We start from the raw sequence: 13,893 nt of genomic DNA, 5'->3' as shown, positions 1-13,893 counted from the left end.
AGATGGTTGAGCGGAAGGTATCGAGCATGACCTTCATAGACATTTTTCCTCATGTGTTTGGAGTAGCGTGCAAGCGATTTCAGAGCGGGTCCACAAACAGGACGAGCATGGTACCCACTTGTAACAAGTCCTGCACGCGTGCATGAATATGTTAGTACAAGACATGCGTGCAAAAGAGAGTAAAAAAAGCATAATCCCTTATTGTACATGTAAAGACATAACCACGTACCTGCGCACTCTCCATATCCTGGGTAGTCATGCATGGTCCACATCAAGATACCCCTGACCAAAATATCATTGGTATGCCTAGGAGCTCTGGAAATATCAAAGACCTGCACTCCTCTCCATAATATCTGTAACTCCTCTATCAAAGGTGCCATGTACACGTCCATGTTTTTTGCCTTGTACTTTCCTGGCACAAGTAGTGCAAGCATGAGGTGTCCCTTTTTTATTGTTAGCCATGGTGGGATATTGTAATTCACCATGACTATGGGCCATGTCGACCAAGATGTCGAGCGTAACCCGAAAGGATTCACGCCGTCCATGGCTAGCCCAAGATGTAAGTTGCGTGGCTCTCTCGCAAAGTCCGGCCACTGATTATCTATGTGCTTCCAAGCTTTGCGAACTTAAATAGCTTTGACTTACCGATGATCCATCAACATGTGCAACACCAATGGGGGGTACTGGTTCCGGCTCCTCCCCATACATCCGCAAGTGGCGCATGATAATACGACGTTGATGTCGTACTTCTCGCTTGCAATGAGTGCAATGACAATATAACCTCTCCGTAAGCCACTTCGTGCTCCCGGGCGTTGGTGCATCATCGGATGAGCTTCCACTCGTCCCTTCCATCTACACTTATAAAACCAAAACATAAGCATGAAGAGGAGATGTACACAATTATGAGCATAGCATGTTTAATTTGAGCTTCTCTTGAGGCTATATAAAAAGAATGACGTCGCTATATAGTAAGGATTGAAACAAAAAATCCTATATAGTAAGGCTATATAGTAAGAGGAGATATTGACAATTATAGGCATAGCATGTTTGAGCTTCACAAGAGGCCACACAAAAAAACAAACAGTAAGCGTCGCTATATAGCGACGCTCTATTCCGTCGCTATATAGCGACGCGACGTTTTAAATTAAAAACGTCGCTATATAGCGACGTTTTAAATTAAAAACGTCGCGTCGCTATATAGCGACGGAATAGAGCGTCGCTATATAGCGACGAAAGAGCGTCGCTATATAGCGACGCTGTGGGTTAAAACCCGAAACGCCGAAACGCGCGGCATTTTGCTCAAACCATTCCTAATCTCTCAAGTAAGCAACCCAAAATCTCCTCCCACCTATTTTCACTGACCTCCCATCTATTCCAAGCAACCTCCTACTCTATTTCCCACTCCTCAACCTTCTCCTACCTCTTGTACTCCCTCTCTCTCCTTTTTCCCTCTTTGGTTTCCAGAAAGAAAGTTCTTCAAGAGGTGAGTTTGTTTCAACAATGTAGGTTGTTTGTTTGTTAGCTTTGGTTTTGTGAGTGTTTCTACTTGTATTGCTAAAGTTTTAAACTAGTTTTCATGCTTGATTAGAAAGGATTGAAACAAAAAACGAAATTTCAAGAAAGAAAGAAAGAAACTCACCTCTTCTTCCTGTATTTCTCTTCCTTCTCTTTCTCCTTGTCTCCTCAATCTCCTCCTTTCCTTGTCTCCTCAATCTTCTCTTTCCTTGTCTCCTTTCAAGAAGTTGCTTTTGTGATCTCCTCTTTCCACTAACATCTTATTTGAAAAAATGGGTTGTTTTCTCTCTTTTGTAGGGCCAGTCCACTACACCGAGCGGGACATACTCTCTCTTTTGTGGGGCTAGTCCACTACAACGAGCGGGACATACTTTTACAGGTAAGTGCTTTCTCTTCTTTCCATTTAATATTTTTGTTATTTGCATTGGCCTGCAGCTGGCGCCTTAAGCGCTAGCTGCAGTGATGGGCGTAGGAACCCTCTCTTCCCCCTTCTCTTTTTCTCATTTTTCCCCCTTCTCTTTTTTCCTTCTTCTCTTATTCTCTCTTTCCCCCTTCTCTCTTTCCCCCTCTCTCTTTTCCCTTCTCTCTTTCCTTTCCCTTTTATTCTCTATTTCCTTTCCCTCTTATTCTCTTATGCTTATGCTTCTCTCATTCCCCCTTCTCTCATTCGCATAAGCTCTTTTTCCGCATGAGCATAAGCTCCTTCTCTATTTCCGCATGAGCATAAGCATGAGCTTATGCTTATGCTTATGCTTATGCTTAAGCATAAGCATGAGCATAAACTCATGCTTATGCTCATGCATGAGCTTATGCGTAAGTTTCCGCATAAGCTCCTTCTCTTTTCCCGCATAAGCTCCTTCTCTATTTCCGCATGAGCATAAGCTCCTTCTCTTTTTCCGCATGAGCATAAGCATGAGCTTATGCTTATGCTTATGCATAAGCATAAGCATAAGCATAAGCTCATGCTTATGCTCATGCATGAGCATGAGCTTATGCGTAAGTTTCCGCATAAGCTTATGCGGAAATAGAGAATGAGAGAAGCTTATGCTTCTCTCATTCTCTTTTTTTGCATAAGCTCGTTCTCTTTTCCCGCATAAGCTCCTTCTCTATTTCTGCATGAGCATAAGCTCCTTCTCTTTTTCCGCATGAGCATAAGCATGAGCTTATGCGTAAGTTTCCGCATAAGCTCATGCGAAAATAGAGAATGAGAGAAGCTTATGCTTCTCTCATTCTCTTTTTCCGCATAAGCTCCTTCTCTCTTTCCACATAAGCTCCTTCTCTATTTCCGCATGAGCATAAGCATGAGCATCCGCATAAGCTCATGCTTATGCTCATGCATGAGCATGAGCTTATGCGCAAGTTTCCGCATAAGCTTATGCAAAAATAGAGAATGAGAGAAGCTTATGCTTCTCTCATTCTCTTTTTCCGCATAAGCTCCTTCTCTCTTTCCGCATAAGCTCCTTCTCTATTTCCGCATGAGCATAAGCATAAGCTCATGCTTATGCTCATGCATGAGCATGAGCTTATGCGTAAGTTTCCGCATAAGCTTATGCGGAAATAGAGAATGAGAGAAGCTTATGCTTCTCTTATTCTCTTTTTCCGCATAAGCTCCTTCTCTCTTTCCGCATAAGCTCCTTCTCTCTTTCCGCATAAGCTCCTTCTCTATTTCCGCATGAGCATAAGCTCATGCTTATGCTCATGCATGAGCATGAGCTTATGCGTAAGTTTCCGCATAAGCTCCTTCTCTCTTTCCGCATAAGCTCCTTCTCTATTTCTGCATGAGCATAAGCTCATGCTTATGCTCATGCATGAGCATGAGCTTATGCGCAAGTTTCCACATAAGCTCCTTCTCTTTTTTCGCATAAGCTTCTTCTCTATTTCCGCATGACCATAAGCTCATTCTCTATTTCCGCATGACCATAAGCATGAGCTTATGCTTATGCTTATGCTTATGCTTAAGCATAAGCATAAGCCTCCTTCTCTATTTCCGCATGAGCATAAGCTCCTTCTCTTTTTCCGCATGAGCTCCTTCTCTCTTTCCGCATAAGCTCCTTCTCTATTTCTGCATGAGCATAAGCTCATGCTTATGCTCATGCATGAGCATGAGCTTATGCGTAAGTTTCCGCATAAGCTTCTCTCATTCTCTTTTTCCGCATAAGCTCCTTCTCTCTTTCCGCATAAGCTCCTTCTCTATTTCCGCATGAGCTTATGCTTATGCTTATGCTTAAGCATAAGCATAAGCATAAGCTCATGCTTATGCTCATGCATGAGCATGAGCTTATGCGCAAGTTTCCGCATAAGCTTATGCGGAAATAGAGAATGAGAGAAGCTTATGCTTCTCTCATTCTCTTTTTCCGCATAAGCTCCTTCTCTTTTTCCGCATAAGCTCCTTCTCTATTTCCGCATGACCTATGCTTATGCTTATGCTTAAGCATAAGCATAAGCATAAGCTCATGCTTATGCTCATGCATGAGCATGAGCTTATGCGTAAGTTTCCGCATAAGCTTATGCGGAAATAGAGAATGAGAGAAGCTTATGCTTCTCTCATTCTCTTTTTCCACATAAGCTCCTTCTCTCTTTCCACATAAGCTCCTTCTCTATTTCCGCATGAGCATAAGCTCCTTCTCTTTTTTCGCATGAGCTCCTTCTCTCTTTCCGCATAAGCTCCTTCTCTATATCCGCATGAGCATAAGCATGAGCTTATGCTTATGCTTATGCTTAAGCATAAGCATAAGGATAAGCTCATGCTTATGCTCATGCATGAGCATGAGCTTATGCGTAAGTTTCCGCATATGCGTGAGCATATGCGGAAATAGAGAATGAGAGAAGCTTATGCTTCTCTCATTCTCTATTTCCGCACATGCGGAAACATGAGCATAAGCTCATGCTCACCCATGAGCATAAGCATAAGCTCATGCGGAAAAAGAGAAGGAGCTTATGCGGAAATAGAGAATGAGTTTCCGCATAAGCTCCTTCTCTTTTTCCGCATAAGCTCCTTCTCTTTCTCTTTTGCGTGAGCATATGCGGAAATAGAGAATGAGAGAAGCTTATGCTTCTCTCATTCTCTATTTTCGCATATGCGGAAACATGAGCATAAGCTCATGCTCACCCATGAGCATAAGCATAAGCTCATGCGGAAAAAGAGAAGGAGCTTATGCGGAAATAGAGAATGAGTTTCCGCATAAGCTCTTTCTCTTTTTCCGCATAAGCTCTTTCTCTTTCTCTTTTGCGTGAGCATATGCGGAAATAGAGAATGAGAGAAGCTTATGCTTCTCTCATTCTCTATTTCCGCATATGCGAAAACATGAGCATAAGCTCATGCTCACCCATGAGCATATGCATAAGCTCATGCGGAAAAAGAGAAGGAGCTTATGTAGAAAAAGAGAAGGAGAGAAGCATAAGCTTCTCTCATTCTCTATTTCCGCATAAGCTCCTAGAGAAGGAGCTTATGCGGAAATAGAGAATGAGAGAAGCTTATGCTTCTCTCCTTCTCTTTTTCTACATAAGCTCCTTCTCTTTTTCCACATGAGCATAAGCATGCGGAAACTCATTCTCTATTTTATGCATAAGCTCCTTCTCTATTTCCGATGCCTATGCTTAAGCATAAGCTCATGCTTATGCTCATGCATGTGCATGAGCTTATGCTTAAGTTTCCGCATAAGCTCATGCTTATGCGTGAGCTTATGCAGAAATAGAGAATGAGAGAAGCATAAGCTCATTCTCTATTTCTGCATAAGCTCATTCTCTATTTCCCACTCTATTTCCCCCTTCTCTCATTTCCCCCTTCTCTCCTTCTCTATTTTCCCTCATCTCTTTCCCCTTCTCTATTTCCCCCTTCTCTCATTCTCTATTTCCTCATTCTCATTCTTTTCTTTCCTTTACATCTTCTTTCCCTCATCTTTCCCTCTTCTTTCCCTCTTTCCTTTCCCTCTTCTTTCCTTTCCCTCTTCTTTCTTCTTGCCTATGCCTATGCCTATGAGAATGCTCATGTTTGTTTTTTGTTTTCTGTTTTCGTGTTTGTGTCTATGTTAGACATGGGATCACGTCGCTCATCGGACGAGTATGGACAGCCTCGCAGGAGGAGAGCTCACGATCTATATGCTCCAGAGGACTTTGATTCCTCTCAGGCGACTACCCCGAGGACTACCCCGACTCCTCTCGGTCCTAGCACTGTGACTACCTCTTCCACGTAGCACTACGACTACCCCTCAGGGGACTCCTTTGCTAGCCGCGCATGGCTTTGTCGGGACTCCCGACGAGTTTGTAGTGCAGATGAGCGATGAGGAGGCAGCGAGATTCTTCTCTCTACTCTCTCAGAGGACCTCCACAATTCCTTCCCCTACACCGACGGGTGGACGTACTGCCCAGCCATCCCCTCACGCCCCTTCGACCGCGGGATCATCACCTGCGCATGCCTCCCACAAGGGAAGGAAGAGTAGGATGGGCGGCTCATGTTGTGCTGACTCAGGAGATGTAGACGAGTCAGAACACTCACGCTCCTTTAGGTCTCCACTTGGTCCGGAGACACAGTATCAGTCAGGTCCCTTTCCCTCTCCTACTCCCACAGCTACTCCTCGATCCGGAAGCGGTCGCGCAGCTTCCACTCCTTCAGACTCTGCTACCGTCAGTCCCCCTTACTCATCAGGGGATCTCTCCTATCAAATCACATCTGCCGGAGAGATAATAGAAGACAAAAAGGGCAAAGCAGTGATGGCCGCCATGAGGCGGTTGATGAGTCATCACTTCAAGAGCGGCATAAATATCGATTGGTGGTATCAAGATGCCCAAAAGAAGCAGGCGGTGATCGATGAGTTAAAACAAAGATATCCTAATCCGCCAAATGTGGAGTTTAATAACAATTATATGCTCGAGCGCATGGGTTTGGTCCTAAAGCATCGTAGATCAACCATGCGTACTTCCATTACAAAGGGGTTGGCTAAACCCAGCTGGGCAGACAAAGCTGATTGGAAGTACTTCAAGAAGCAACATAGGGACCATCCCGAAATGTTCGAGGGTCAGAGGAGGGCTGCGAAGAGATGGCTGGACGTCGTAGGTACTTTGCACTTTGGTGCAGGCGGACGGTATGCGTTTGAGGCAACCGTGGTAAGTCTACTTCTTCCCATTTAATGTATTGTTCTATTTGTTTTACTTACATATTACATGCACTTTAGCTAACTCTAACTCTCGTAAATTGGATCCATAGCAAGCTGCGATGGGTCGTCTTCCTACGGATGCAGAGACGCGGCGCGCATTTCGGATAGGAATAAAGCCGTGGTTCATTGAGCAAGAGGCAATGGGAGCGACAGTCGATTGGGCTGAGGTGGCTGCTCGCACGGTATAAGTTTACTCCTACTTGTAATCTCACTTTTTAATTTAAGTTCCAATCTAATTTTCGATTTATATTGTTCACTCTTAGGGTCAAATCTCAAGCATCCCATCATCAGAGACGAGCGATCAACAGGGGCAAGGATCGGACGCAGGTGCCGAGGACGAGGGAGAAGACGCAGGTGTCGGGGACGAGGGAGAAGACGCAGGTGCCGAGGACCAAGGAACAGGCCAACAAGACGATTCGGATTCGGATTCGGATTAGTAGTGGTAGTAGCATTTTGTATATCCACTCGTTAGAGCAATTTTGTATTGCCCTTTCACAGGGTAATTTTGTTACAAACACAGTTGTATATGTATATGCATTTCTTCCTCATCGTTCACAAGAACAATTTTGTATCACCCTGCAAGCAAGGAAAATTTTGTTATAAAAAACTTTCTTTTGTAATTACAAAAAAAAAAAAAGGATTAGTGGGGCTAAACAGGGCCAAAAGGAAGCCCTGTTTAGCCCCACTAACCCTTTTTTTTTACTTCTGTTAATCGTCGCTATATAGCGACGTTTACCAGTGTCGCTATATAGCGACGATTAACAGAGTCGCTATATAGCGACGTTTGCATCGTCGCTATATAGTGACGTTTGCATCGTCGCTATATAGCGACGATTAACAGCATCGCTATATAGCGACGGTTTATAGCGACGCTCCTTTTTCGACGATTTTAACGACTTTTATAGCGACCTTTGCGCCCGTGAAAAAAAAAAAATTTAATGTAAAAAGCGTTGGTATTTCCGTCGGAAAATGGCCCATGCCTTGTAGTGGCTCTCTCTATATAAGAAGCCTATCATGTATTGTTGAGCACACACATTACAATAGATTGAGTGTTTGCTACCCTATGTCTCTCTTGTGGTGCTTTGATCCTCCTTGATCCCTCACTTTGACAGGAGATACATCTAGAAAAATATAATTAAACTTTCAAAAAATGCAATTGACGATACGGCCCTTGAGGGGTTTCCTCTAGGGGCAAGGGCCATATCGACATGCATTATACAATATCCAGGATGCCACTGGATAGAAATGGCATGTCAATATGGCCCTTGCCCCCTCCTGGCCCTTAAAGGGGACCCCTCAAGGGCCATATCGTCAATTGCATTTTGCTTGATTGCACAATGGAATACATTTTCCTTGGTTTATAAATATATAACTCATAGAACTAGTGTGGTGGCTTTCATTGATCTCCTTCTATTTGCTAGCATGCTGGTTGTCATAGACCTCTTTCTGTAATACGTAAAAATAGGTAACAAAGATATAACTTCAAGAACCAATGCAGTGGTCTCTCTAAGACAACCTTGAATTCTAAGCGATGACAGGTCATCAGTAGGCCAGAGACTACGCTGAGACAATGCTCTGAATTATAGATTGCATCTCATTATTATGCCAAAAACTAGCGCGGTGGTCTCTCCAAGCCAACCTATGATTTGCATGGGTTACAGGTAAAGATGCGGTAAAAGGCTGCACGATGACAGGTGGTCAGGCCAAAGATTGCACTGCAATTGTGTTTAGAATGATAGATTGCACCTAATTATTATGCCAAGAACCAGCACGGTGGTCTCTCCAAGCCAAACTTCAATTTGAATGATCTGCATGGGTGCGATGCCCAATGACATGGCAAAGCTGTGGCAAAAGGCTACATGATGATAAGTGATCAAGTGGCATAGGCTAGAGACTACACTGCACGAAGCAGTGCAAAGATGCCATGTGTCAAGCTATGTGGTGTTCAAAATGAATAGATTATGTCTCATTATTACGCCAGTGCACCTTCATGACATCGGAAAAATTTTTGGCGAGAGCATAGTTTCATGCAAAATTTAAATATTCACCCAGGAGCACATCACATCGTGGACCCAAAATGGCCTCGAAAATAATTCTGCAATTGGCTACACCCAATCAAACGTTGACCCTCTAACAGTTGGATAACGTGGAGGCCTATCTAGGCCCCTAAGTTAACCTAAGGGTTGACTAAGGAAATCAACCTCAACATTGACTAAAGTCCTAACCGACCATACAAGGGATAAGTCCTAGCATCCTTGCCATGTGGTAGCATGCTCTTGCTTCATAACATACCTTGCCTCTATTCTTGTGCTTATGGCACCACAATTCTCAAGACGAGTATGCCTACACTTAGAGTTGCTTTATTTAAAAGGAAATGGAAAGTCATGAGACATAAGGATATGGAAAGCCATTAGTAACAGAGATATGAAAGGTCATGAGTCATAGGTGTTGGAAATCTTAAAAATAATTGCATCAATATTTACACATGAGCAGGGTTGAAAAGTGATAATTAGGAACTTGTATGAAAGATGGAGACCTTTATTCAATCACACGCAACAACAATAATGGACTCAGAGACGTAGACACCTCCAGACCTTGGGGGGTTCACCTTTAAAAGAATTAGTGTGCCACGTGGATTCAAAAGGAGGGGTATTGTAATTGAAAATTTTTTTAAATTTTAGCAGGATTATAAGGGTTTTTTTAAAATTTAGCAGGATTATAAGGGTTTTTTAGCAAGATTATGAGGGTTTTTTTAAATATAACATTAGAAAAAAAGCACTTAGTTCATAAGTAAAGAGAGGTGTTTTTGTTCGGGAAAATTTTTTAGTTGAGGGGTTTTTTAATACCCCTTGAACGCATGTGATACATATAATTTCTTAGCAGTGCACCCCCCGAGCTCCACACATGCTACAAGGCTTGGTGCACTAAACACAAAGCCACAAAAGCTCGATTGTAATTTGAGAAGGATCGACACACATTCAATGACAATAGAACCGATACACAACTGGACTACACAACTGGACTATACTGCAACAAATGTAGTGGACAAATTGGAGAACCCACGAGCTCAAAACACTAATCAACACCAGCTAAGACAATCTCTTATAGTAGCTGACGAGCCGACCATGAAGCACCGCCATACAAAGATTGAAACAGTCACCATCAACAAGCCATTATACTTGCTAATCCCCAGATAGATCCAGCTATTTGATGAGCACAACTAGTTGATGATTTATTCAAGGGTTGCCTTCGGGCAACTACCAGGAACTATGAGCTCCTAACTTCATGGAGGCATTGCTAGAAACATGGATGAGATGCCATGCTAGAAGAACCACATCTAGCTTTGCATGCAATAGTGCCAATTGGCACAATATAGGTGATAATTGAACCTTAGGAGGTTGATGCTCCCCCCCACGAGAGGCATTCCTGGAAACATGGAATGGAGGAGATGAGATGTCACCCTAGAAGAATCACATCTAGCTTTGCATGCAATAGTTAGTTAAGGAGAGGGAGTGGATCCCCTTCGATGCTAAACATGAAACCCTTAACTTCTTGGCTACATAATAAAGGGCCAATTAATAACCATCTGGGCCACTACTAATATGTAGGCCATTGACCACTAACATTCATGAGAAGTCCACATTAAATCCTTTTGTGAGATTACTAATTCACATGGTTGATCACATAATATTTCATTACGATGCTTACCCAATATAATTGAATTCCACAATTTCCATAAGGTGACTTCATGAAACATTATTAATGCTTAACTTGTAATGAAAATATAGTATTTCAATATGATGCTTATCGAATATAGTCATGGACTCAAGAATTTTCATATGTTAACCCTTGTTGACACGATTTCACATAAGCATTAACACTTCAAACCATGGTGAGCAAAGTCTTCCACTATGATATTTAATGAGTACACCAAAATGTACACATGTTTGTCTTTTTAATGTGACTTCACAAAGTTATTAATGCTTCAAACCATGGCGACGACATAGATATTAAATCTCTTAGCCCAAAAAAGGTGAGGTGTGGACCGTTAAGACTGAGGCAAAATAATGGGGACATCTCTAAACAATCCTTAATTTTGAATGAGAATATAAATATTCAACATTAAATGAGCAAGCTAAAAAGGAACTAAATATAGAGGGGGCAATATGTAAAAAGGATTAATGCAATCTAGACAAAAAATATAGAGATTATGGAAAAACTCGAGGAGACATTTTCTAGCATACAATTTGTTCATCATTCACAATTCTTGCTCTTCATGATTCCAATTATCATTCAATGACACTCTTCTCTACACTTCATGTTCTTTGTGCAGAGCACAATATAAGACAAGTTCAACAGTGTGCCCATCTCAACTTATGAGAACAATCTGTCAAATTTATGGTTCTATATGGTTCTATAGAGGAATCAGCTATTTTTGCCCAATCATCTCAAGAATTTTCAAATAGATGGAGATTTTAAAATGTAGTTGCCCATAAGAGTTGTCACTAGCACATCCTATTTTTATTTCTTTGCGAGAACTTATAACATGCAAGGTTAATTGTACTCCCCACGAGCATTGACGATCGGAAAGGGCTAAAAATCCACCTTCCACCACACAAAAATTTTCTTGGAATGACACCACCATCCATCTTTCATGTGGAAAAGGCACCCTCACTCATCATGACCCTTTTTTTTGGCTTGCCCCTTGTGGGTTAGGATTCTCCTTTTGACAAAGGAAAATTGGGGTTTCTTGTATTACGTAATTTGATAACTTTTTGCATTCTTCCATTGGTGCATGTGGGCGATTATTCTAGGTGAAATTAACAGTTTTAGATGGCTTCAGAATGCAGCGCGATGGAAGGCCACCGAGTTGAGTTCTGTAGTATTGGTTTAGAGGCATTCTAATTAACACTGAACTTCACATTTGGGAAGGCCTATTGAATGTAATTCAACTTGTTCTTAAAAAAGGTAAAGCCTTTTTGTATTGGAAGTTGGTTAGAACTTAAAAAATGACCTTGATAACAAACTTGGGGGATTTTTAATCCCATAGCAGAAAACTACAACTTTGAGTAATTCCGCTAAGAAATTCTAGCTAAATCTCCATGCTTGCCTTCACAGGCCAAATCTACGTACTTAGCAAAATTTTGAACATGTCTGTGGCTGAATGAGGAGTAGGACGACTCCTGAATACTCTGTTATTCTCACGGCCAAAACAGCAGAAGAGCTGCCCCTCTACGTGCTGGCCATGTCACCACCCTCATCCAAATCATCCAAACGTTGAACTAATTCTTCAGACAGTTTGCAAGCGATGAATTCTATTAAGTGTTCCGAGCAGCAGCAGAAGAAATGGAGATGGGTATATAGCAGCTCAAATTCAGTGTTTACAGGCAACCACATTAAACGAAGGAAGCAGAGAGGAAGAGGAAGAATGGATATAGCGACGTCGATCGGACCTGATCGCCACTGTGGAACTTCATGGCTGCGTAGCCTCAGCGTCATTGCACGCAAGGCAGCCAGAAGATCTCTCACACGGCCCCGCAGCGTTTGGTCCACCAGATTGCCGTCCGAGTCGAACTTCGGAGGACCTTCGAAGATCTTGACGAAGACCTCTGGTTTGTTGATGAAATGCAAATCGATAAACACGCCGATGTCGCGCAAGTGCGTCTGGCCTCTCGCACCTCCGAACCCAGCTCGGCTCGCGCTTATAATCGCCGCCGGTTTACCCGCCCAGGCGTTTGGTGGACGCGAAGCCCAGTCAATCGCATTTTTTAGAATACCTGCGCAAAAACATGCCATAAGCATAACGAATGATCCACAGAAAACGTATCCTAGCAGCATATCGGCCAGCATCGGCCGCGACAGACGAGATACAGATCACTGAGGATACCTGTGACGGAGTAATTGTACTCGGGCGATGCGAATAGGACGGCATCGGCTTCAAGCACCGTGCGACGGAACTCCGTGACTGAGTAGGGGACTCTGTTTTCGACCTCGAGATCTGTGTTCATGAAGGGGAGGTGGGCGATTTCGAGGATTTCGATCTGCAGGTCCGGGAACTCAAGGTTGGCGATGTCAATGGCTGCGCAGCAACAACAAAACCGACAGTAAAAACGAGCCAAACGATTAGCGATGGAGCAAGCATAGCAAATGGACTGATCTCGAAGACGATGGAGGGAGGGATCAAATTACCTGCTCGGAGGAGGCCAGTGTTGGTGGAGGATTTTCGGATGGAGCCGGAGATGGCGATGAATCGGAGGGGAGAGGCCATGGATGGATGCAACGCAACAATCAATAAGAATGGCAAATTTGCAAACTATAACTTTTCTTTTAGAGCACACAAAAATTTTCCCAGGAGAGAGGCCTTTAACATGAGAGTCGTTCATGTTGCTTACACTATCACAAGAAGACCCTTCCCCACGCAAACTCCATGTTGCTTACACTATCACAAGAAGACCCTTCCCCACGCAAACTCCATATCTGTGCTTGTTTTTTTTTTCCCAGAAGATTTAAGCTGAATTGTATCAAACTCTATAATATCTATGTTTTGTTTTGCCTTCTATATTGACTTTTGGTAGTAGCCACAGAATTTTAAAAGCGTATTTTAGTAGCTTTGGAATAGGTTTGGGACAAGTTTGTCACTTATAGCTACTAAAAATTAACTTTTAGTAAGGGAATAGGTTTAGAACAACGTTCGTGCTTTCCTCCCAAGAGAGTTTTGCCTCAAAAAGTTAAAGAGGAGGGAGCTTTAGTTTAGTGTCTTTTGGAGACCTACAAGAAGAGCCATACAAGGTTTATGGGATACAAAGAATATTCAAATGGGGGGATGGACAATGTTATTACACAAGACGATGGTGTCACGCTGATGATCTATTTCCTGAGTCAAACTCTCTATACACACACACACACACACAGTACATATGCATGCACATGCACATATAGGCACATTTAGCATAAGCGTAAGAAAACAAAAAGTGGGACAAGAAGTAACACTTTTCCTTCTCCATATATTTATAGTTTGATTGAATGGGCACGCACACACACACACACACAGTACGTATGCATGCACATGCACACAAGCACATTTCACATAAGAATAAGAAAACAAAAAAGTGGGACAAGAAGCAACACTTTTCCTTCTCCACTCACACACACACACACACACACACATGCACGCGCGTGCAGATGCATATAAACACGTGCATGCACACACACATGGAGACATTTT

General features: G+C 42.7%; 1 protein-coding gene across 1 annotated transcript in view; it reads right to left on the bottom strand.

The window, feature by feature from the left end:
* The window catches only part of LOC147889332 (NADPH:quinone oxidoreductase-like), a 70,868-nt gene extending 57,877 nt beyond the window's left edge, over positions 1 to 12,991 (bottom strand). Inside the window, exons 1-3 of the mRNA XM_087391948.1 lie at positions 12,858 to 12,991; positions 12,556 to 12,747; positions 11,733 to 12,445 (exon numbers count right to left, since the gene is read on the bottom strand). Coding sequence (XP_087248074.1) covers positions 11,901 to 12,445; positions 12,556 to 12,747; positions 12,858 to 12,936 — 816 coding nt within the window. The 5' untranslated portion in view covers positions 12,937 to 12,991 and the 3' untranslated portion in view covers positions 11,733 to 11,900. The remainder of the gene's footprint in view (positions 1 to 11,732; positions 12,446 to 12,555; positions 12,748 to 12,857) is intronic.
* Positions 12,992 to 13,893: the final 902 nt, after the last annotated feature.

Source organism: Dipteris shenzhenensis, chromosome 20 (assembly GCF_047967505.1).
Source record: "Dipteris shenzhenensis isolate YYH24624 ecotype China chromosome 20, Dip_SZ_1.0, whole genome shotgun sequence".
In the NCBI taxonomy this organism is placed as follows: domain Eukaryota; kingdom Viridiplantae; phylum Streptophyta; class Polypodiopsida; order Gleicheniales; family Dipteridaceae; genus Dipteris; species Dipteris shenzhenensis.
Note: the sequence above shows the minus strand (reverse complement) of the source record. Positions and strands in the feature narration are given on the sequence as shown.